This window comes from Hemiscyllium ocellatum, chromosome 48 (genome assembly GCF_020745735.1).
Source record: "Hemiscyllium ocellatum isolate sHemOce1 chromosome 48, sHemOce1.pat.X.cur, whole genome shotgun sequence".
In the NCBI taxonomy this organism is placed as follows: Eukaryota; Metazoa; Chordata; class Chondrichthyes; order Orectolobiformes; family Hemiscylliidae; genus Hemiscyllium; species Hemiscyllium ocellatum.
The window spans coordinates 13,253,295-13,278,882 of NC_083448.1; the positions used below are offsets into that span (position 1 = coordinate 13,253,295).

At 41.2% G+C, this 25,588-nt stretch overlaps 1 protein-coding gene across 1 annotated transcript in view; it reads left to right on the forward strand.

Moving 5' to 3' along the window:
* Positions 1 to 1,614: 1,614 nt before the first annotated feature.
* Positions 1,615 to 25,588, forward strand: part of LOC132836848 (BCL2/adenovirus E1B 19 kDa protein-interacting protein 3-like) — a 30,770-nt gene continuing 6,796 nt past the window's right edge. The window contains exons 1-5 of the mRNA XM_060856379.1: positions 1,615 to 1,847; positions 14,193 to 14,373; positions 16,222 to 16,303; positions 18,570 to 18,676; positions 19,512 to 19,661. Coding sequence (XP_060712362.1) covers positions 1,802 to 1,847; positions 14,193 to 14,373; positions 16,222 to 16,303; positions 18,570 to 18,676; positions 19,512 to 19,661 — 566 coding nt within the window. The 5' untranslated portion in view covers positions 1,615 to 1,801. The remainder of the gene's footprint in view (positions 1,848 to 14,192; positions 14,374 to 16,221; positions 16,304 to 18,569; positions 18,677 to 19,511; positions 19,662 to 25,588) is intronic.

The following is a 25,588-nucleotide window of genomic DNA, read 5'->3' on the forward strand; positions in this document are numbered from 1 at the left end:
ATTCGCATCAAAATTATTGATGTAAATGACAAACAAAATGGATCGAATACCGAGCCCTGTGGCACTCTGCTGGTCATAGTAAGAAAAACAAACTTGCACCACGGCTCTGTCTCCTACCATGAAGCAATTCTGCAGCCAATTGACAAACTCCGTCTGAATTCCATGTGATCAAACTTCATTAATTAGTCTAACATGCGTAACCTTGTCACAGGCTTTACTGAGGTCCAGGTTAACAAAGTTGATTGCACTGACCTCAATCCTCTTGTTTTTTTCCTGGAAAAACTCTCAGGTTTGTCAGACACGATTTCCCTTAGTCATATACATTGCTGCCTATCCCTAATCATTCCTTGCCTTTGTAAATGCATCTCAGTTGTATCTTGCAAAATCACTTCCAAAAGGTTCACTACCACGTAGTCAGACACTCACATCTATAGTCATGACTTTTCCTCCCATCCCTTCTTAAACAAAGGTGTACTGTTAGCCACTCTCCAGTCATTCGGCGTTTCACATGTAGCTTTTGATGACACACACATTACCCATAGTTTTGGAATGACAGATACAATTTTGTTCCTAACTACCCACAGTGATCTGGGGATACTTATTTGTCAATGTTTTAAGATAGTCAGTACTTTCAAAACTATTTCCCTGTCTAGTCCAGCCTTTCTCTATGAAAAAGTGTCACAGATTATTCACTAATATCGCTCATATCTTGGTCCCACACTGAGAGAACGTCTGAGAGATTAAAAGCAGAGTACTTCATATCTCTAGTTCCCTGTGAATTTTGTAAAGTTCTTGACTTATTCCATTACAATTTGCCTTACTTCACTTAAAACAAAACTTTAAATTTTAAGGAAGGCTTATTTTTTTCCATCAGCATCTAATCAGGATAATTCCTAATGAAGGGTTTTTGCCCGAAACATCGATTTCGCTGCTCCTTGGATGCTGCCTGCTGTGCTGTCAGCACCACTAATCCAGAGTCTGGTTTCCAGCATCTACAGTCATTGTTTTTACCTTTATTCTTTTCCATAACTATTTTAAAACTGAGAATTATGATCAGTAGATCCAGTGTTCCCCAACTGTCACATCAGTCACTTGCCCTGCCTTATTTCTAGAGAGCGCCACGTTTTGCTCCACTCATCGGAACACTTAAACATTGTCAAAAAGTTTCTCCAACACATTATAACAAAATCTTCGCCACAAAGCATTAGTACTTTGATAGTCTTAGTCAAGGTTTTTGAAATTGAATTCGTTGCAACATTTTAGTCATGCATCTGAGACTTTAATGACGTTTGATCTTTTTTGCCCATTGACTGTGTGTGGGGAACTATGGTACAATTCTCAAAGTTAAAAACCCCTCGTTAAGTTTGTCCACCCCAGCACCTCCAAATCATAGTAAAATTCCATCTATGTGCTCATTCCTTTATTTCAAATTTCAACCCATATATTTTCATTGGACGACTACTTTCTCTAGTTCCTGCAGCATCTGCAAGAGCATTGAGGCGGCCAGGTGTCTATCATGGCTGTGACAGGTGCAACATGACCTGGGCCTGCGCTACCTCCCGGGGCGGACAGCGGTGATGTCACCGCCGACGTGGCAACCTTGCCTTCTCTACCCTCGGCGCCCCCCCCCCGAAATCCGTGTGGAACGACCGGAGCATGCGCAGTCCGGCTGGGTGGGAGCGGCCGAAGGCTCGCGCAGGGACCGTTGGAAAATTCAAACGGTCGGAGTCGGCAAACGGCGCTCGGTCGGAGTGACGGCTGGCCGCCTGCAACAACAAAACTCTTCAAAATAACAGAGAAAATGGCAGCTGCGCGACAGCCCAACGGCGAGGACGCTGGCCTGAACGGTGAGTTTGAAGAACCACCCCCGCAAAGGTTGTATTTTACACAGTTCGTTACGTTTTTAACTTAACGCCTGTCGCCGGCACGGTTGCCGCATTCTGACCAGGGAGACGGTTGAATTTAACTGATTTATTTTTTGAGCCGGGGCCGGGACGGGTTTCCCGGAGGGGGAAAAAAAACAACAAAAACAACGACAAGCGGAAATGTCGCCAGGGTGAGTGACAGCGGCCTGCGTCAATGTGAGTTGTGGGCCCAGCGGAGGGAGGAGGAGGAGGAGGCTCAGTGGTTAGCAATGCTGCCTCCCAGCGACAGGGACCCGGCCTCGGTTACAGCATCTCGGGCCACACTCCGGGTGGAGCTTCTGCACGGGTTTCCTCCCACAGTCTTACAAAGATGTGCAAGTCAGGTGGCTTGGCCCTGACACATTGCCCAGGGTTCGGGGATGTGTCGGTGAGGTGCATTAGTCAGGGGTAAATATAGGATAATAGGGTAGGGAGTGGGTCTGGGTGGATTACTCTTCAGCAGGTCAACTTTTGTTGGCCTCTTTCTGTCCTGTAAGGGTCCTCTATGTAAGAGGAAGGAAGGGGTAGTGCGGAGCTGGAGCTGCAACAGGGAACAAGTCGATACTGACTGTGGCATCAATAACTCAGCAAACCTGACCGATGGTGTCCCCATTTAGGGCGGCACGGTGGCACAGTGGTTAGCACTGCTGCCTCACAGCGCCTGTAGACCCGGGTTCAATTCCCGACTCAGGCGACTGACTATGTGGATTCTGCACGTTCTCCCCGTGTCTGCGTGGGTTTCCTCCGGGTGCTCCGGTTTCCTCCCACAGTCCAAAGATGTGCGGGTCAGGTGAATTGGCCAAGCTAAATTGCCCGTAGTGTTAGGTAAGGGGTAAATGTAGGGGTATGGGTGGGTTGCGGTTCGGTGTGGACTTGTTGGGCCGAAGGGCCTGTTTCCACACCGTAAGTCTAATCAGTCTAATCCCAGGATTTGCTTTTTCATTACGTGCTCAGGTAGGCCATTGTGACCGTGACAAAGCAACACATACCCAAACAACTCCATGAGTAAATGCACGAGTGAATCTCGATAGGAATCGCTAGAGTTATCATATCCTTCATCTCTTCATCCCTGAGCCAGATCACAGTGGCTGCATCTCAGCTTTGGGTCAGAGGATTCTAGGTTGTGACTGCACTGCAAAAATTAAAGCCGGTGGTCTTGGCTGCTGCTCACACTGAAATAAAACAAGGCGTGTTCTTGGCTTAATTTGTTTGTATCCCTATTTGAACAGAGCCAGGGATTTCTTGGCTATGTTTTACATTTCTGAAAATGTGTTGTTGGAAAAGCACAGCAGGCCAGACAGCATCCAAGGAACAGGAAATTCGACGTTTCGGGCATAAGCCCTTCATCAGGGCTTACATTTGTTTTACATTTCAACTGTCATGGCATAATGTTGCCATTTTGGTCAAGTTGGCAAATTCAAACGCTCATCAACTGAAACATTGTGTCGGTTGAACAAGTACCTTTTGGAATGTGAATTACTTTCTCACAATGTGACATATTTTTCATCCTCATTGTCCCGCTAACTCCCCAATGACCAATGTGGTTGAGAAACGTGTCAGCCATGATTGAATGGCAGAGCAAACTTGATGGGCTGAATAGCCTAATTTCTCCCTCTCTGTCTTTGTGGTCTTCTGACAAACCTGTGGAATGCAGCTGTGCTCAACTTTACCCTTAATTAAACTTCACTCTTAATCTGGAACTTTGAAGGTTGCTCATTTGGAATGAAATACTCTAATTTATAATTACTGGTATTACGATCAAAATACATGGGCTATTTTTTAAACTGAAGTGATTTGTAATAAAGCTAATGAATTTTAATTTGCGCCAGTGTCCTGTTTCTGTACCAGAGTGCCAGGGTTCAATTCCCGCCTCAGGTGACTGACTGACTGTGTGGAGTTTGCACTTTCTCCTCGTGTCTGCGTGGGTTTCCTCCGGGTGCTCCAGTTTCCTTCCACAGTCCAAAAATGTGCAAGTTAGGTGAATTGGCCATGCTAAATTGCCCGTAGTGTTAGGTGAAGGGGTAAATGTAGGGGATTGGGCCGGGGGGAGGGGGGGGGGGTTGCACTTCAGCGGGTCAGTGTGGGTCTGTTGGGCTGAAGGGCCTGTTTCCACACTGTATGTAATCTAATCTAAACCCAGCTGTTAGCATGAATCAATGGAACCATTGATTCTGAGGAGATAATTGAAAATTGAAGAGTTTCAAGTGGTTGGAAGATATTTTCTCCCACAGGAAACATTAGTTCAACTGAGACCTACAGTTTGAAACGGAACCTGTGATTTTAACAAATATTTGATGCAAAGGAAAACCAAGTATTGTTACTTCAGATAAAGTGTGCAAGTGGCTTACCTTTTGGCTGAAGCTGTTGATAGCATTTTGTTATTTTTAGGTTATTGTGCAAAGTTGAATGTTGCAAAAGAGGCTGTAAGTTTCAGAAACTGAATTAATTTGTGAGAATAACACTTCATTGCCTCCCAAACCTTCAGAAATGTAGAGGGGCCAGTCAAGACAGGAAATAGAAAATCAGGCCCCCAACTGAGACGTGAATTTCTTTCAAACCAGTGGTCACATAAAGGAATTTTATTGATCAGGTATCTGCTTTTCATGGATGAGCAGCAGAGAAAAAGAAGGCACATGTCATGAATGTAAAGTGTATACGTTAACATGTTTTGCTAACTTGTTAGTGATCCTGTTCCTTTCTCAGGCATGGTTGTTGTATTGGTGGTGTCTCTTAGTCAGCAAGTCACAGACTACTTTGTGTCATTGATTGTAACGTTTTATGTTGGTAAGTTAGGTCACAAAGCTGGTCCTTTCTTTTTTAAAAGCTGTTCCATTTCTCAAGGTTAAAAATCACGCAGCACCAGGTTATAGTCCAACAGGTTTACTGAAAGCATGAGCTTTCAGAGTGCTTCTCCTTAATATAATTGTGGAGTATAAGATTGTAAGACACAGAATTTATAGCAAAAGTTCACAGTGTGATGTTGTTGAAATTATATATTGAATATGACCAGGATTGTTTGTTCAATATGTAATTTCAGTTACCTCACACTGAACTTTTGCTATAAATTGTCTTACGATCTTATACTTCACAACCACCTGATGAAGGAGCAGTGCTTCCAAATAAACCTGTTAGACTATAACCTGGTGTTGTGTGATTTTTAACTTTGTCCATCCGAGTCCAACACAGGTATCTCCAAACCATTTCTCAAGGATCCTGTCCTTGGTTTTTTTCAGAGGGGTTGTAAATCACTCTGGCTCTGAATCGACTGGTTTGGTACAGAGGTGAAAGGCCTTTTGTTTTTGTAAACAGATGAGAGTTTAGGCCAAAGCTTTATGGTTTCAGAAGTAACCTGTGGAAGTCAAGGGGGTGTGGCTAGCTCTCCAGCTAAGCAGTTCAGTTTAAACTTTATCTTGGAGTTCAGCAGTGGTCTGTGTGGAAACAGCTGCTCGATTCTTCCCTTCTGCCCTTCTAACTTCGATCTGTTAGCCTTTGTTTCACTTATACTGTACAATGGGTTTGTTTATTGGAACTGTTGTGTCTTTTCAGAACAGCAATTTGAAGTCTAGTTTGGATAGACTGAGTTATGTAGGTGTTCTTTATTCTGTTGTTTCATTCTGTAATTTTGTGTACAAACTTTTGTTCTAAAACCTGGTTGTCAACCTAGCTAACTTACTCTGGGTAATTTTCACTTATTCATTTACCGAAACAAGTTGCAAAGTTACTGTCTGGGCTTCCTGCTTAACAATGTTGGAGCAGTATGGCATGGAGCAGGAGATTCGACGTTTCGGGCATAAGCCTTTCTTCAGGATTCCTGAAGAAGGGCTAATGCCCGAAACGTCGAATCTCCTGCTCCTTGGATGCTGCCCGGCCTGCTGTGCTTTTCCAGCAACACATTTTTCAGCTCTGATTTGCAGTCCTGACTTTCTCTTTGCAGTGTGGCATGGTCCAGAACAGTTACGAAAACTTCAACGTAGAATTGTAAAATAACTAAAAATGCACTGAGCAATAAGTTGGCAAATTTCATTGTTTCGAATCTGTTGTTGATGATGACAATGTTATTGTGCAACCACCCATTCATTTGTATCTTCTGAACAACTTGTTTAGTGAGCTTTAACAGGTAGTCATACAGATTTTCATGTTGAAGTTAATTATTTCATAATGCTTCCACTTTACACTTGTGTCTCCAAGGGAAAATGAAGTGTTTTGGGTATTGTATATAAACTATAATACAGGTGGCAGAGCTGCTAAAAGAAAAAAGAACTGGAGATGATACAGTAGTAGAACAGCTGGAGGGTGGAATGACAATGATACAGTTTGATAGAAGCCAGTTGCACTTAAAGGAATAAAAGTATTCACAAAAGGAAAATTTTGTTTAATGTTTTCATATGTTTTTGTGGCTATGGTGTATTCACGGAGCTTGCTTGCCCACATTTAATGATCCCCAGGTACTGTCATGCCTTCAGCTCCTGTTTATTCGTTTGTATTTCCTGTGAAAATCTGATAGTTTGACATATACATTAGATAAAATTGTATCAAGTATTGCAATCAGGTTTTGAACTTCAGACTTTTTGCAGTTTTTTGATATATTTGAGTTACTGCAGAAACCAATGCTGTCTTTCTTCCACACAGCACATTGTTGGTGCCAAGTTAAACTCGACTAGTGCAGAGAAATAATGGATTGGTGTTCCATTCTGAAATACAGGTGAAAGATTTGTTGTGCTTTCTAGTAACATTTGGTTGAATGCACTATTATTTGTTACGATGCTGTGCTTTCTGGATCTTTCCAGGGACCTTGTGTTTAAATAATATTGTGTCCCAGATCAAATGGTGTTCTTAATTTACTTCATTGTCTAAGAGAGCACTTCTTTTATTTGTAGAAAATGCAGCAAAATGAAATAATGAAACACTGAGCTAGCAACCATCTTTTTTTGGGAGGAAACGTTGGCATGATACAAAAATCGTCTTTTGATGGGCTAATGTCATGGCCCTAATAATGTGTAGATTTGAAAGTGGATGCAGAGACATTGTTGTGGAGTTTAAATGGTAGCTCAGTCCATTAGATGTGTTGAAAGCCGCGAACTTGATTGCAATCAAAGTAAAATTGAAGTTAAGAAAAATAATTGGCGGCACGGTGGCACAGTGGTTAGCACTGCTGCCTCACAGCACCAGGGACCTGGGTTCAATTCCCGCCTCAGGCGACTGACTGTGTGGAGTTTGCACATTCTCCCCGTGTCTGCGTGGGTTTCCTCCGGGTGCTCCGGTTTCCTCCCACAGTCCAAAGATGTGCGGGTCAGGTGAATTGGCCATGCTAAATTGCCCATAGTGTTAGGTAAGGGGTATATGTTGGGGTATGGGTGGGTTGCGCTTCGGCGGGTCGGTGTGGACTTGTTGGGCCGAAGGGCCTGTTTCCACACTGTAAGTAATCTAATCTAATCTAATAATTGGGCATCCTCCATGTCATGTTCTTCTCATTTAAGGTATTTGGTATTTCACAAATTTATATGATGTTGCTGATATTGTCACATTTAATATCAAAGGAAGTTTTCCATTTGCTGCCCAACAGATGAAATGGAAATCGAACATATTGTGAAGAAGAATACTTTTCCTTTTGTTTACATGCACCACATGTTAAATTTTAGTTTCATTTGACAGACTCGAATTCACGTACTATTTGACTTTCGCCTTATCAAATGATATCTGAAACTTGCAGATGCGATCCCTTTTAACTTGAACATTGCAGCTTTTGTAGGACAGAATTAGTTGTCTTGTGTGGTGAATTTTGCCCTTGTACTCCCTTTGCTTTGAGATGTTTTATTTGTCTGTACTGGAGCAGTCCTCCTTAAAACAACAGAAGTGAACATGTAATTGTGTAGCTCGGGCCATCTTGTGGTACAGTGGTTTGTTCCTACCCCGGGCCTAAAGGGCTAGATTCCAGTCCTGAAGTGTGTCAGAACATCTCTGAACAGTTTGAGTAAAATGTATTCAAAAAGGCAGGCAGGAAATTGGAAAGTGGAGGCTCGAGTTCAGAAAGTAGGTTGCCGTTTCTAGCCCTAACTGTAAATCTCCTGTGACCTTTTCCTGACCAGTAGTCCTAGGTGTTTGCAATCTTGTCTGATAAATTACAAGTTTATTGAGTTAGTTTCTCATTTTGGACTCTGATATCATAATGTATGGTCCTGTCCACAAAATTTCATTTGGTAAGAATAGCAGATGTAGGTACAAGAGTATAGGATGGATTTGTGTAAAAGCCTGTGAGAATCCAAAGGTTTGAGTTTGGATATTGACGTTGATTTCAATTTTCCATTACAAATTGGAGATGAGTATTTGCGACAGCATGTGGCCGCTGAAAGAAACTTGATTCACCACAGAAACTTGTGAAAGGTGTGCATGCAAATTGGAGGTGTAGTGGACAGCAAAGAAGGTTACCTCAGATTACAACAGGATCTTGACCAGATGGGCCAATGTGGTGAGAAATGGCAGATGGAGTTTAATTCGGATAAATGCGAGGTGCTGTGTTTTGGGAAAGCAAATCTTAGCAGGACTTATACATTTAATGGTCAGGTCCTAGGGAGTATTGCTGAACAAAGACACCTTGGAGTGCAGGTTCATAGCTCCTTGAAAGTGGAGTATCAGGTAGATAGGGTAGTGAGGAAGGTGTTTGGTCTGCTTTCCTTTATTGGTCAGAGTATTGAGTACAGGAGTTGGAAGGTCATGTTGCGGCTGTACAGGAAATTGGTTAGGCCACTGTTGGAATATTGTGTGCAATTCTGGTCTTCCTATCAGAAAGATGTTGTGAAATTTGAAAGGGTCCAGCAAAGATTCACAAGGATGTTACCAGGGTTGGAGGATTTGAGCTATAAGGAGAGGCTGAACAGGCTGGGGCTGTTTTCCATGGAGTGTCTGAGGCTGAGGAGTGACCTTATAACAGTTTACAAAATTATGAGGGGCATGGATAGGATAAATAGACAAAATCTTTTCTCTGGTGTGGGGAAGTCCAGAACTAGAGGGCATAGGTATAGGGTGAGAGGGGAAAGATATAAAAGAGACCTAAAGGACAACTCTTTCAAGCAGAGGGTGGTACGTGTATGGAATGAGCTGCCAGTGGAAGTGGTGGTGGCTAGTACAATTGCAACATTTAAGAGGCATTTGGGTGGCTACGTGAATAGGAAGGGTTTGGAGGGATATGGGCGAGGTTCTGGCTGGTGGGACTAGATGGGGTTGGGATATCCGGTCAACACGGATGGGTTGGATCGAAGGGTCTATTTCCATGCAGTACATGTCTGTGACTCTGAGGTCTGATTAACTGGGTTAGGTAATTTGCAATGAGAAAAATATCTGTGGTGAGAGCATAATTATGTCATGGATATCTGCAGCAGGACAATTGTCAGATATGTGGCAGAGTGCACAGTTTTCCCAGGTGCTTATCCATTTCGGAGTACAGTTGGAAATCTGTAACGACTGCAAGCGACTTTTTACTTGTTACTATCACTTGGACTTAAAATAGCATGAGAAAGAGAAGCAGTTGGAGGCAATTTGGACCATCAAGCCTGTTGTGCCATTATAAAAGTTCATGGTTGTTCTGATCGTGGCCTCAGCTGCACTTAGCTGACTGTTCATTTGCTGAACCATTTGACTCTACATTTATTGATGAAAAATGTATCTAACTCAGCCTTGACCCAGCATTCATTGCTTGGTCCGTGAGAATTCTGAAGACTGACAACCCTGTCAAGAAATTGTGCCTCATTTCCTTTGTAAATGGGAAAATGTTTTTTAACCAGTTCACAGTTGCAGATTCTCTGAGAGGATGCAAGCTCTGGGCATTTACCTTTTGAGTCCATTATTGATTTTGCATGTGGCAAGTGAAATCTCTTATTGTTTGTTGAAGTGTGAAAAAGTGGACACCCAACCTGCTCACATGTGACGCATAAGACAACTGTTGCACCCCTAAATCATTTGGGTAAGTCACCTCTGAATCGCTTCTAATTCAAGTGTATCCTTTCCTTAATTAAGGAAAACCAGACTAGACAATAGTACTCAAGGTGTGGCTTTACATTGCCCTGCGCATTTGCACTAAGATTTATCAGCGATGATGTTTGATCCACCCTGCAATGTGGTGAAATTCCATTATTCTTCTTAACTGCTTGCTGCGCTTGGATGTTAACTGTCTTTCATGGACAACGGTGCCATGAAAGCTCTGAAATTAAACATTCTGCAATGCATCTCCATTTAAATAAGGTTTAGTTTAAATCCTCATACCAAACTGGGCACACTGTTGGCAGCCTGTTTGCCTTTCTGCCTTTGTTTGTCAGTAAGCTTGGTTCCAAGACTCTGCCCCTTCATGCAAATCATTAATATTGGTGGTAAATGCTTCATGTCCTTATGTGGATTCTGTGTTACTTGACTGGTTACAGCCAAAATGACACAATTTTGCTGACTCCCTTAATTCATTAATCCTCTAATTTCTCTATGTACCTCCTAATGGTTCCTCTTAACATATCAAACTAGTCAAATGAAGGTCAAACATGGCTTAGTTTTCACAAAGCCAAGTGGACTCTGCCTTGATAATTTCTAAAATCCCTGCCACTAGTTCATGAGAGAATGTTAGCACTTTGCTTGCCTCCAGTTTGCTGCTGTTTGCCTTTTCCTTTTTGGGAATTGAGAGTCCGGTTTCTTTATTGAAAGCTTATTTAAAAGGACTTCTGTTTTAAAAGTTGGTCGGAGTGGCTAGTCCTTACTGAAAATATCATGCATAATTAACAAAGATTTGTGTTTACATGAACTAATTCAGAACATGTCATCCCAAAACTTGACAGGCTAATGGAAGTTTGACAGGTGAAAGGAAAGGAGCTCAAATAGTGTCATGATTGAGAGGTTTGATTTCTTGTTTGCAGACTTTGATATTATGTTGTGTGCAAGTTAGCACAAGTTACCTTTCATTTGTCTACCTGCTAAGCAATTTTACAGATTTAAAAAAAACACAAACTGCATTGCATGTAGCAACCAAAATAAGGCCCTCAAGCAAGCAAGTTAAGCTTCACAACCCAACTTGTTAATGGTGGAATTGAGCTACAAGCAACAATGTTTGTCTGTGGGTGTCCAGGATTCGATTATTGTCCGCTGTGGTTATCTGGAGTTCTGATGCTGATGAATCCCCAAGTTGAATTCTTAGAGGATCTTCTGTCTTGTTAAGCTCATGGTGTGACTTCATGTAAGACACCTCTGAAGTCACTACGTCTGTAGGTTACTTTGGTATCAAAAATGAAAATACGTTGCTGTAAATTGAGCTTCCCTGGTCTTGTTATATTTGGTGTTGGTTGTCTGTCAGGAGCAGAGCGTGTCCTGTCATGAACTACTTCACCTCAGGACGTTGTTTCTGCTGGCATGTTTAATTTGCCATTTGTCATAAGGTAGCTAGTTATCAAGCAGGTATTGAAACAGTTCGTTCATCTTGCCTTTTCCCCCGCAGTGATTAATTGGCATAATTCTTTGAGAAGTTGTAATAGGAATGCAGAGGGCTGCGCTCATGGTAAGCTCGATAGTGCAGATGAGCAGAGAGATCTCTGGGTCTAGACACATAGATCCTTGAACGTTGCCACCCAGGTTGATAGGGTTGTTAAGAAGGCATATAGTGTGTTAGCTTGTATTGGTCGAGGGTTTGAGTTTCAGAACCATGTACAAAACTCTGGCAGTATTGCGTACAATTCTGGTCACATTATTGGAAGGATGTGGAAGCTTTGGAAAGGGTTCAGAGGAGATTTACTACGATATTGCCTGGTATGGAAGGGAGGTCTCCCAATCAACTTGAGGTTGTTTTCGTTGGAGAAAAGAAGGTTGCAAGTCGACTTAATTGAGACATTTAAGATGATCAGAGGGTTAGGTAGGTTGGACAGTGAAAGCCTTTTTCCTCGAATGGTGATGGCTAGCATGAGGGGACAGAGCTTTAAATTGAGGGATGATAGATATAGGACAGATGTCGTAGGTAGGTTCTTTATTCAGAGCATGGAGTGCACTGCCTGCAACAGTAGTAGACTCGCTAACTTTAAAGGCATTTAAATGGTCATTGGATAGGCAAATGGGCGAGAATGGAATGGTGTAGGTTAGATGGGTTTCAGTTTGGTTTAACATTGAGGGTCAAAGGGCCTGCACTGCACTGTAATGTTCGATGTTTTGTCCTTGTCCTTGTATTTCAGGAAGCAGTTTGTCGACAAAGAATAACTGCAGTTTCTTTCAGTCTATAAAGTGTAATTAAAGGTTTTAAAGTTGACGTCACAGTTGCTTGATCTGATTTAAACGAAACATTTTGAGCTGTGGATGGCAGAGCAGATGCTGCAATGAGTCAAAACTGCTGAAGGAAATTGCTTTAATTTGCTATGTCGAGATTAACAGGGGCCATGGATTTAAGTAATTTGCTCTGTAAGCGATAGCTTTTGTCTTTACCCTTATTGACCAAGAAGGAGAAAGAAAAACATTATGCATGTCTCTCAATATGCTAAGAGGGGGCTGATGCAAAGCAACATTTCTGGGCATTCTGTAATACCCTCCGTGGCAGAAAAATCATGAGAAGACTCTACTGAAACTTCTGGAATTTGGATCCTTTTAAATGTGGTTTATTCCCTTTGAGTAATTTTTATGTTACTTATTTGCATTATTAACAGTGAAAACTTGTGCATACATTCGGTTAAGATTTGGTGGCCTTAGAAAGGAATTTGAGTTTGGAGCCAAAATGATAGGAAGCTAGTGTTGAGTGAACACAGGATTCTTAAAGAATTTTGGGACTGATTGGAGGGATTGAGGACCTTTGTGAGACGATGGAGGCATGTTCATGCAAGGATGAAAATTTTAATTTTGAGTTGTGCAGAAATTGGAGTCATTATTGGCCAGGAAAGGCTGAATGAATGGGCGAGGGATACTTGATGCTGCCTTTGGGCAGCAGAGTTTTGGACAAGCTCAAATGCATGGGTGAGGGGTGCAAGGTCAGCCAGGTAGGCATTGGCTGACGTCATTTGACAGGTGGTCAAGAGAGTCACACAGATTTCAGGAACTGAAGCTGAATTAGACTTGGAAAAGAAAGAGCATTGTACCTCTTTTTACAAACTGCAGTGGGTGCGTTTTGTCAGATTCTGACAATAATATCTGAAGTTACTTTCTTCTTCAATGCAATGCTCAAAAGTAAAAGACCACCTAAAGTAGGAACTGATAAATACCCAGTTGGATGAAGTCATAAAATCCCTCTGGTGTAGTTGGAGGTCATTTTGGTCCATAGAGTCTGCATCAACCCTGTGAAGAGAATCCCACCCTGTCCCCATGAGTCCACACTTCGTCTGGCTAATTGACCTGGTCTCACAGCTGTGTTCATGACCGGGTAAGGTACTTTGCTAATCTAGCAAACCTGTACATCTTTGGACAAAAGGAGGAAACCAATCCCACAGCAGATACCCATGCAGACCGTGGGAGAAAGGACAAACTCCACACAGTTGCCTGAGGCTTGAATCAAACCCAGATCCCTGGTGTTATGAGGGAGTAATGTGGACCACTGTGCAACCATGCTGCCCATGACAAGTACAGGAAACAATTTTAATGTGGTAAAACTAACCCCAATAGGAGTTGGTATTTTGAACAAGGGACAAAGTTGATTGACAAAGTATGATAATATGGCTTTTCGAGGAATGTTTGGTTGAGCTTTTTTTGAGGTTTGAGCCAGAGGTATTGAAGGAACTCCTCCAAGCCAGTAAACAGTTTGTGATGTCTTCCAAGTTTTCTTTCACATGTAGAACAATACAAGCAGCATAATTGAATGGAGTTAGGTTCCCACAGAATCATGGTTTTAGTTTAGCTTTCAAAAGTTGCCACAGTTCTTTAAGTTGGCTGTGGAAGCTGTTAAATTTTTCTCAGACCGAAAAGCTGGAGTCCTCTCTGCTACCAGAATTGCATCTTGAGACCCACTATTACAGTGAATTTACCTTTCCGAAGGGTGTATTTATGCAAGGTTATTGTACGAAACACGTAACGAATAATCTATTATTCTAAGTTGTCCAGCAGAGTTCAAGTTAAACCAATTCTTCTCTTCGTATTTTAACTGAAGACTAAGAATCAAGTGTGTTTAACTTGAAGCTGAGTAGCATGACCAATTGAAATACAAGTGAAAAACAACATCTTACACTTGCCTTGAAATAAAATAAATGTTATGGTCTAGGCTGTCTCCTTGATATATCTGCAGGGGTTTTGGTCCGGTTCACAAGAAAAGGAGTATTAACTTTCAATGTTATGTGTGATTCCTTTGTGCTTTAGGCTCCTGGGTGGAATTGCAGTTGAAAAGCAATGGGAATGATAATGGCACCAGCCGCTCTGGAGGACTGGAGCATGTGCCCTCATCTTCCTCCATTCATAATGGAGACATGGAAAAAATACTTCTGGATGCTCAGCATGAATCGGGTCAGAGCAGTTCTCGAGGAAGCTCCCACTGTGATAGGTGAGAAATAGTTGAGAATTAAATAGAAATAAGTGGTAATAACTTTGGATGGTTTTCTTCAATGTTTCACATCCTTCTGTGACCAACTAAATACTCTGGAAGTCTTTGATTTTGTTTCAGGCTCCACGGTTAATTCTGTTCACTTGGTTGCACGCTGTTTTCTTAGAAGGAAGTTGAGTTCATTGTGAGGTTTCCACTTACCCATGTCCGTTGAATATCCTAATTTAATCTTGGTTGTCCATCACTGGGAATTTTTGTGCAGTCCTACAAATGGAAATAAGGGGTATCTGATTTGTGACCAACTACCTTTCTCAGTTAACATGTCCTGTATAATGTCTGGGTCTGGAAATGGTCATAGAATCCCTACAGTATGGAAAAAGACCATTCAGCCTATGAATTCTGCACTGATGTTCGGAAGAACACCTGACCCAGCCCCCCACCCCACCCTATGTCAGTATCCCACATTAACCATGGCCAAGCCACCTGACATGCACATTTTTGGACTGTGGTAGGAAACCAAAGCAACCAGGGTAAAGCAGGCATGTGGAAAAAGTGCAAACTCTGCAGTCACCCAAGGCTGTAATCTAACCTGGGTCTGTGATGCTGACCATGGAGTCAGAGTCATCTGACTTCCAATTTTTGGTGAGTTCAATTTTCTCAACTTCAGCATTGGAAAAGTGGAAACTTATGTCTTTGGCTCCATCATATTTCTTCCCAACTCCGTTCCTCTCCATAGTTGCTTTGTTGAGAATGAATGTCAGATTCTAATAACGGCACAGTGGTCAGTGGCTAGTACTGCAGTCTCACAGCATCAGGGACCCAGATTCAATTCCAGCCTCGGATGACTCTGTGGAGTTTGCACATTCTTCCCATGTCTGCGTGGGTTTCCTCTGGGTGTTCTGTTCCTTTCCACAGTCTTAAGATGTGCAGGTCAAGTGAATTGGCTGTGCTAAATTGCCCGTCGTGTTAGATGCTTTAGTCAGAAAGAAATGGGTCTGGGTGGGTTAGTCTTCGGAGGGTCGGTGTGGACTGAATGGGGCTAAATGGTCGGTTTCCACACTGTAGGGAACCTAATAAATTGACTATTCAGAATTAGTATCTCATTGAAATTGAAATGAGTTTCTGATCATGTTGCTTTTCCTTTGCAATAATTATTTACATTGCCTCCATAATTCAATTGCCAGTGAGTTAAGTTGAATATTTTTGTTTGACTGAAGAGTGAAATGTGAATTTTTCATATTCCTGTTCATGAAAAGCTTGTGAACTCATTATTTTATTCCTTGTGGAAGATTTGACTGGAGCTTTTTTTACAACAGTAAAGTTTATGTAGAAGTACTTCCTATTCAAAATGATTTTCACTTGACAAATTGTTTCAGTCATATCAATGCTTTCCCTGTAACCATCACTATTCCACAAGTGTTTACTGTAATATACACACGACAAACGTAGGATGTAGAAAGGTATCCTTGTACTAATTCTGACATTTTGTGTGATGGTGTTGTGAAATTTCCACCCAGTGATTTTGTTGTCATTGAATTCTGACTGACAGAAAATGAGTTGATCCTAATACCATTGCCTGAATTCATGTCACAGAAAGCTCATTGGAATTATTCAGCTGAGGTTTGTTCTTTTGGATCATGAGATGAATGTTTTCAAATGCGACAGTTGCTGGTAGGCTTCTCAGATCAAATGACTCAACAATGTTTTAGACACTGTCCTGGCTTCAATATATTTACCAGATGGCTTTTGCACTTTGTATGTATTACCCCCTTGATGTTCACAAGTCTTTTAACATTTGTTGCACTAAGTATGAATTGATTTTAACTGTCAAAACATTCTTTTTTGTAGCCAATCCCGCCCCCAAACACCTCAGATGGCTCAAGCAATCTTCGAACTAGAGCTGCAGCGGAACAGAGACAGTAGCTCTCAGGTATCTTGCTTGTTGTACAATGGTCTGTTCAATTAATTTGTGTAAAATAAAACTGCTGTCAAAATAACCCTTTAAATATGGTAAAATTTGAAGCAGTTCACCAGGAATTTATTCACCCAAATGTTGGTACCAGGTCATGTGAGATATTAGTGCACATGTCCAAATGCTTCAATCAGATGTACATTATGAATGACAGAAGTGAAGAGGGGGGAGAAAGAGAGAGAGATCACCATGTGTTTACAGGGAATTCCACAGCTTGATATTGATGCAAATGAAGACTCTGATTGCTGTTATGTTTGGTTGTTTGGCCTCACTTGACAGAAACATGAGGCATGGAGAGACAAAGGTGTGAGTAAAGGGAGAATGCGACAATCAAGATAGAGGCACAGAATAAGATGAACAGGCAAGATTAGGAGCAAAGTGGAAAACTAGACTTAGAAAATGATGAGAACAGGAGTAGGCAATTCAGTCCCTCATACCTAATTTGAGTGATATTTGTTGAGCCCCAAAATGGTGAAAATACTTAGCTGAATGAGGATAGGTGCACAGCAGGTTACAAAAGGGAAATGTAATCTCTCATGAAATGACAGTAAATAAGAAGAAAATAGTGTGAGAACACAAAGGTAAAACAGATTTAAAAAAAACAAAAACCTTGGAATTTGAGTGGATGTTGCCTGCTGTTTGAGTAAAAAATCTCTCTCTCCTTTTTCAGGGGTCTGATGTTTTAATTGTTTGTTCAGAGTCAAGTAATTCGCAATGGTTTGAAGGGTGGTGAGAGCAGGCATGATTGTATCAAATGATGGAGCCGGCATGAGGGCACCTTGCCCGTTGATTTTAATATGTGCCTGTTTCTTCATTGTTGCGTTCTCACTTTCAAATTTTAAGTCTCTGTTTCATGATTGTGATTCTTTTCCTCACCTGTATGTCAAAAACAATGTCATGCCGTTTTGTTTTTGGACTTTTCACGTTGTTCATTTGCATCATATATTGTCACTTCGATATTGCTGTGGAATCAGTTCAGGGATAAGATCTAATGTCAAGACAGGTAAAGAAAATAGAAAGAATGAATGAATGTTTGACTAATTGCAGTTACTTGTTTTAATACAATACAGTTTATTGCACACGCAACGTATGAGTTAAAAATGGAAGTGTTTAACTGACAGTTACAGGATTTCTCTCCTCACTTAAACGTAGTGACTGTGACTTAAAGTTGACTGGAACAAACTGCATGGATCTGATACAGCATTTTCTAGAATCGATTAGAAATGAACTGAACTGCTGAATCAGTTGTGTCCTTGCTTCAGAAGTTGGGTGCAAATATTTGAAGCTTGGTTTTAATTTGCTTTCAGCATTCACACAAGAGCATTCATGAAACATGAGTTCTGTGGTCTGTAAGGGTGTGGTTCCGTCCGTACAACATGTTATCAGCTCATGCGCAGACTGAAAAACTTGATAGTTGAATTCTTCCCTATTGAAATGCCCGAAACAGAAAAGGACATGTTGGTTATTTCAAGAAAGCTGCTGCACCTGTTGCAAAACTGACTGTGGTGAATTTGTAGAATTGTTCATTGCAGAAAATTGGGTCTTTCACTGTATTCCTGGCTGATATGAACTGATTTTTACTCGTGACAAGATTTAGCGTTACGGTGGTGTTGAAGTAGGAAAGTGGAATTAATAATTATTCAATTTGCCATGGTCCCTGTAAATTGCTGCTGCTTTTAAAACTTGGTGTTTTAAAATGTCAGAAATTGCAGTTAACCATTTTGACAGGAAGAATCAATCAGAAGCAGATGACTTAAATGGTGAGCTTGTGGAGTTCTCCAATGAACAGGGACCTGTTTGTCCTTGAGTTTCAAGATGTTAGTGTGCATGTATAATAAGTAAAAAGGAAAATTTATTGGATGTTACTGTGCATTGTGAAGTGGATTGAATGCAGCAGTGAAGTGGTATGCTTGAGATTTTCACCTTATTGGTGAGACCACTGCAGGAAGCCTGTGTAAAATATCGTTTCAGAGAATAAATGTGAAAAATAAACATAATCCTAAGGTGACTGTTAGCTGGACCTTCACAACCTCATTTGACCTGTTGTGCGAACCTCTGGGGTGATATTATTGGTTATTCCTTATCTTGAGTAAACCCAACTTGTCGCCTTGAGTTGCACTTAATTTCTTGAGAAAGTTTATCATTGAAAACTGAGGCTGAGTGTTAAAAGCTTGTCTTGCACATTTGGGATGTGACAAAAGTTACTCTTGAGCTTTCTTTCTAGTCTGAAGATGATTGTTTGGAAAGAGACCAAGAAGTAGAAATCATGATCAAAAGGAGCGCCGAATGGATATCTGACTGGTCAAGTCGACCTGAAAACATTCCACCAAAGTGAGTGTTGGTTTATCTGTTGTGAAAGAAGTCTGTGGGTGTCCTAATCAGCTAAATTTGCTAATGAGCAAAATTTATATGGACTATGGTTAAAACGTGCGCTAAGTCAAAATGTGTTAGTGTTCCATGAATTGGGTTTCCTGAATCTGCCTTGCACCATCAGAATCTTGAAAAAGGAATCAAGAAAGACACTAACTTGTTTTGAAGCTGAATTTGTTGATGTGAGAGCTGGGTGGAGCAAGTACCTTCTCTGTGAATTTTGCTCACCTGCAATTGGATAAGAATAGATTTGTTAACCAATGTCAACATTTAATAGTAGTTTTACAAAACTATGAGCAATGCAGGAAATTCTTTGCAAAGGAGACCAGGCAAATTTCTGCAGATTCTAACAGTGACATGATTTAAATAGGGAGAACTGTCGCATCTAAATGACAAGTAACTTTTAAAAACCCTGATGTCATGTACCAATCTGTGTCTGATTTCCTGGGTGAAAAACAAAATGATGAATATGGAGTCCATCCACCAGCACCTGCAAAGAGCAAAGTTAAGCTCACATGTCTCAAAGGTTAACTTAAAAAAGCAAGCTGCTGTTTGCTGTTGTTTTTTTCACTTGTCTCTATTAATTTGTTTCCAGACGTGCGACCTTGTATTACTTTTTCATGAAGTACTCTTGGTTTTTTGCCTGGTAAAGGCCCAAGTTGAAGTTAGTTTTGCTGTCAGTGTGTTTTGAGAGGGGTGGAATGAAATAGTTTATTTTGAGTTCTGTGGTTATATGTAATATTCACAGAGCACTTGATTTATTTACAGTATTGTTTCTTTGTGATTCTTCCACCAGGGAGTTTCATTTCAAACATCCAAAACATTCAGTTACTCTCAGTATGAGAAAGACTGGAGCAATGAAGAAAGGCGGTGTATTTTCAGCTGAATTTCTGAAGATTTTCTTTCCATCTTTGCTGCTATCTCATATTTTGGCTCTTGGCCTCGGGTAGGTGTTTATTCCCGTGTTCTGAAGACATTTTTGAATATGGTGACCCCTTGTTAATTCAGAATAATGCTGTTATGCCTATCAGTCAGACAGGAATATTTCGATGTTCACAAACTCTGATATTCTTGTAGCCTTAGCTTTTGATCCCAACTGAGGATGAAGTTATAGAGACATAGAGATGTACAGCATAGAAACAGATCCTTCAGTCCAACCTGTCCATGCCGACCAGATATCCCAACCCAATCTAGTCCCACCTGCCAGCACCTGACCCATATCCCTCCAAACCCTTCCAATTCATATACCCATCCGAATGCCTTTTAAATGTTGCAATTGTACCAGCATCCACCACTTCCTCTGGCAGCTCATTCCATACACGTACTATCCTTTGTGTGAAAAAGTTGCTCCTAAGGTCTCTCTTATATCTTTCCCCCCTCACCCTAAACCTATGCCCTCGAGTTCTGGACTCCCCTACCCCAGGGAAAAGATTTTGTCTATTTACCCTATTCATGCCCCTCATGATTTTGTAAGCCTCTATAAGGTCACCCCTCAGCCTCCGATGCTCCAAGGAAAACAGCCTCTCTGCTTCCTCAGGCAGCTGAGGAAATTTTGGCATGCTGGCGAATAACCTTGCCAACATACATAGATGCACCATCGAGAGCATTCTGTCTGGATGTATCACTACCTGGTATGGCAACTGTCCCATTCAAGATTGGAGACGGTTACAAAATATGGTGAATCGGCCCAGACAATCACAAAGCCTAACCTCCCATCTATAAAATCCACCTACAAAGCCTGCTGTTAAAGAAACACCACCAGCATTCTCAAAGATTCATTTCACCCTTCAATGCTTTTTTACAATCTCTCCCATTGGGGAGAAATGTATAGAAACCTGAACATACACACCAGCCAGTTTTGTAACAGTTTCTACCCTACTGTTATTAGAATACTGAATGGACTCTCAAACTCTCAACATTCATCTGTACCTGTGTTTTTGCCTGTGTTTACCTGTTATTTACTTCAATTCTGATCCAAAAAAGAAAACTGGCTTGATGGACCACAATTTTCATTTTGAAAATTTGTTTGCTGTGATGGTCAGTAACTGAAAATAGTTGTGTTAGCATGCAAGCGTATTTGTGACAAATGTTCCAAAGTTGTTGCACAGAAGTGATAAAATAGAAACAAGGGCATTTATTGGGCAATTTTCCCAGTGAAATCCTTTCTAGATAGTTTAGCTGTTATCTTCATGGTTTAATCTGTTCCTCAACTGACGAGCATTTCCTTGGAGCGGGTTTCTGCACTTACGTGAGATGATGTTCCGTGAGTGTTGCTTTGAGATAGAGACAGACTAACTCACTGACATTTGCTCTCAAAGCCACAACTAAAATGAAATCCTTCATCTAACCTATGTGTTGCATCACTGACGTAGTGTGCTTGAAATAAAGCTTCATTTTTCCGAGGGTTGTCCAAAAAATGAAGCCTTTTGAAGAAATGCACAGGATTTCCCAACTTAGCTGTTGTTTAGACCCAAGTTGACAAAGCATGATCCAGGCTTCTTTACCCAGCAACTTCCTTGACCTAATGTTCCAATGGAAGGCATCCTTATCCAGAAGGGCGTTCCACATGTCTGATAAAGGATTTTGCTCAGTTCTCTTTGAGCAATGCTGAGCCATCCTTCTATTCTCGATAGCTGTTTTATCGAGCAGGCAGATGACATTCCATTTTCAGATCAGTCAACTGCTATATTGTGAAATTTAAAGTTACTGAAAGCCACTGCAAGCTGGTGTCAAGCCAAAACATTGTAAGCTAAATGTGATGTTTGGGTGCTGAGTAAGTTGATGCCCAATAGGTGAGGGGATAAGGTGCCAGATGAGTAGGGAACCACTTGGGAGTGGGTATGCTGCGAGTGGATACCAGGTGGATTGGGGATAAAACATGATGTTTGTAGAATATCAAAATATAAGATGACAAGGTAGGCGATGGTGTGTTTGGGTTGGTTGGAGTGTATGGGAGAAATCTGGTCTGGTGTGAGCTGGAGTGTGACTGATCTGGTTTGGGTGGCAGAGCTGAGGGAAGGTGAATTGTATCGGGTTCATCAGTCTTCAGTGGGGGGTGGTTGTTTGTGTTGGGTTTTGCGTAGTTGGGGCGGTGATGTTGTGTTGCATAGGGTCAAGGAGTTGGGTCAGTTTTGGTTGCGTTAGGTGGGGGAAGGGGAGTCCAGACACATTGGGTCCTATCCTCTGTGGCAAGGGGAGGATGGTAAGGTTAGGTCCAGCTGGGGCAAGGGTCCAGGTGAGGAGTGTTCTGTGTGTGATCTGGGAGAAATATAGTTTGGGGTTTGTTTTGCAGTTGCGAGTCAGTTAGACTATGCATTTCAAAGTCTGACTTTGCCTGAGTAACTAATTTGAATTTCATTGAAACCCTTCAAACTCTTAACTTTAAATGGAGATTTTGGGAGTACTCCAGCTGGAGTGGAATTACCCAGTGGAAAATTCAATTCCCCAGGCAATTTATTCGGAGTGTGTTCAGATTGTAACTCGACGAGGTTCCCAGGAGTAACTGCTAGCTGCTCTGGTATCATGACTGTTAGCCCAGTGAAAATTGTTGGCATGACTGAGTGCAAATAAATAGAATCTAGTTTCGGGTCAACAGTTATGAGCTATCAGAAGAAGCTGTTAACTTTTAAACCCAATTAGGCATACAAGGAGACACAAAAGCCATCTATGATATGTTTGTAGGAAAAGGCTGGGAAGCACTTCAGTGGTCCATGTCCACAGGGTTTGCTAACACAATCCTTTTGCTGATCAGGTAAGTGCTGCTTGATCTTGCTTCTCCAGGTAGTTGTCATTGATTTGCAAGAGGTGCACGGTTGTTGGTTCATTGTTTTACACTGAGAGGGGTCTCTGATTTGAAAGTTGCTGCTGATGAGAAATAAACTATCTGAAGGTCTGAGATTTGTTTTTGCAGAGCAAAAGTAGTTCCTCCTCCTCCAGAGGTTCTGATGATTTGTGTCAAAATATTCGCACCCCCAAACACACCCTAAGCTGCTCACTTGCTTGTGAGCAAATGACATAGCTCTTAGTGTACAGGAAGCCTTTGTTCTATGGACTCGTGATCAGTTTGAATGACAGTCAGCTAGTGAGCAGTAGAAGCTCCATGTGTACGCAGCCTGTGGTTCTATTTTTTCTCTGACTAGGCTTTCCCCGCTGCACAGTGCTTGAAGTGGGTATCAGTTAACTTGCCTTTAAACAGTACAGTCGTCTTTCTATGAATGTTGTCATTTTTAGCAGTCTTGTTCGCATTTCTGTCCACAATCAATAATTTGAAACGTAAATAATAGTCTGCACACATGTCTACTTGGACTGGTAAAGCAGCTTCAGCCTTGCTAATGCTGATGGCTTGGAACTGCCAAAATGTGCCTGTCTTAGTGCTGGTGTGGATCTTTTCTTTGAAGTGGACCTGCCTGTGTGGTCTTTCTCCATTTGTGTCTCTGAGTCACATCTCTTTAATTAGTCATTACTTCAGGTATTATTTTGCATATAAATCAGAAATCAGATGACTTCTTGGAAAGGCTATTTTGACCCAATAAGAGGGACAAAAGGATTCTGACTATGCAAAAAGGAAGTTACCTTTTACAAAGTTGAAAACATAATCATTTCATTTGTTAAATTCCAGATTTCCAAATAATAAAGTAAGCATGGAGCACACTCCACAGCAAGTGGTATGGGTTTCAACATGTTGCTGAACTTGTATTAGTGTTTCATATTTTTGGGTGAACATTCAGGAAAATGCTTCACTTACAATGTAACATATCTCACGGAATAACTGTAAATAGCCTGCTCAAGTAACACAAAACATAGTTTCCTGCCCGAGCATCATTAGTTGATTTCCAGAAATACAGTGGAAACCCTGAAACTTACTAGCCTTCCTCATTCTGTGGTTGGACCAAACTGACTAATTGTTTTTGAGGTGAATCTAATATTGTATGATTTTCCAATCTTGCTGGGGGAATCTCACCTTGGCTGATAATAATAGTGCCTCTACTCCATTTTCTTAACTCTGTCATTGTCTTCCACCTGATGTACCTAGCACATCTGCTCTTTGAGCTAAAGATTACATTGGAAATGCTGTTTTTCTAAATTGGAGCAGTTTCTCTCAACCATGCCATTGATTTGTTGTGGGACTCGGTTCATGTAATTTTTGTCAATTTGTCTTTGATCTTGGCAAACCGTGTCGAAACCTAGTTCCTATTGATGAGTGATTGTCCAAGGTCAAATTTCAGCCTGGGGAATCTGAGCTGATCATGTCTCGTTCAACAGTAAGATAGTTAAATGCAGCATTTACCAAAAGCAAAAATGGAAAAACAAGAACAACACACTGTTAAACTTGTGTGACACTTAAGACTTGACATGCTGGCCATCCTGTGACCTCATCTATTGAGTTTGACAGTTATGAACCACGTCAGAGATCTTTGCATACCCCACATATTCATTCAGAGCTGAATTGAAACTGTTCAATATCATGCAACAAAAAAGTTGTCAAGAAAGATTATGAAAATAATTTATGTAGCCAGAGTTAATGTTAGTTTTCTCAAGTTGGTTTTGTTGGGAAACTGGTGAATTTAAAATTGGCAATCATTTTTATTTCAGCATGTGGTAAACATTTGACTGAAAATGTGGCAAATTTCACTCAAGTAAAATATGTAATCAACATAACAAAGTGTCTGAAGAGCAACATTTTTAAAACTGCTTTCAGTCACATGGCGTATTTGCTTTTAGGCTAATTATATACTATTGTGGATTAAGAATTGACCATAGGTGCATCACCATGATCCAGAGGTAGCTTTGATAATATCTGGCCTCATAATTTGAGAGCATTTCATACAAACTGCTTTGCTGTCATTAAGATAGTCAGCTAAATGTCATGTCCTCAATGTATTTCAAAGTTGCTCAATTTTCTCTTAGTCTTGGATTTGTGAGGACCTGCCATCTGAACTGCTGCTTCATCCCTGCAGCTGTTTCTCTGCTGATAGTGGATATGTCCATACAGTGCCTCATTTTAATGGATAATAATTAGGGCTGACTGAAATGGATCAGGTTGTGGACTTCACAGAAGATAGTTGTTTTATTTTGTAATTATACTGTTTCTACCCTTTGTGTACAGTTGCCGTGAAGCACTGAATTTAAATAATTAGACTTTGTCTTTGTGCACAATCTATGATTCTGTGTCATCAGAGCAGCAGCTTTGGGAAATGCAGACCTCAACTAGCAAATCTGCAGGCAACCAACATAATATAATAAAATATAAAATACTTTGTGCGTTCATATTGGTGAAAAGTGATGAGAATTGTTGATGCAATTCATACTCATGGTTAGTCTTTTTTTATCACGTGCGACCCATGAACAGCTGTTAATAGTCTTGGTGATGTGGTGAGTTCGAACATGTGTATTACCTACAGAACTTGCCAATATTTATGATACATACTGTGACCATTTTATCTTGGCTTCTTGTTCTAGTTTGAAATTAAATATTTCCAAAGAAGCAGGCCTGGAGTCTGATTTCTGAAGGATATCAGATGTCATCTACAATTGGACATTATTCTCTGGTTATGAGGAACTGAGAGGAAAGGTACAACAGCAAGGTGCAGTAGGGTGGCACAGTGGTGAGTGTTGCTGCCTCATAGCACCACAGAACTGGGTTCGATTCCTTAGGTGACTGACTGTGTAGTTCCCACATTTTCCCCAAGTTTGCTTTGGTTTCCTCCGGTTTCCTTATGCAGCCCAAAGATGCGCAAGTTAGGTTGATTAACCATGTGGGGTCATGGCAACATGCTGGGCTTGAGGGGGGGGTCTTGGTGGGAAGCACTTCTTGTGTTGCAGACAAAGGGTCTACTTCCATGCTGTATCGCAATGACTCTATGACTTGATAGG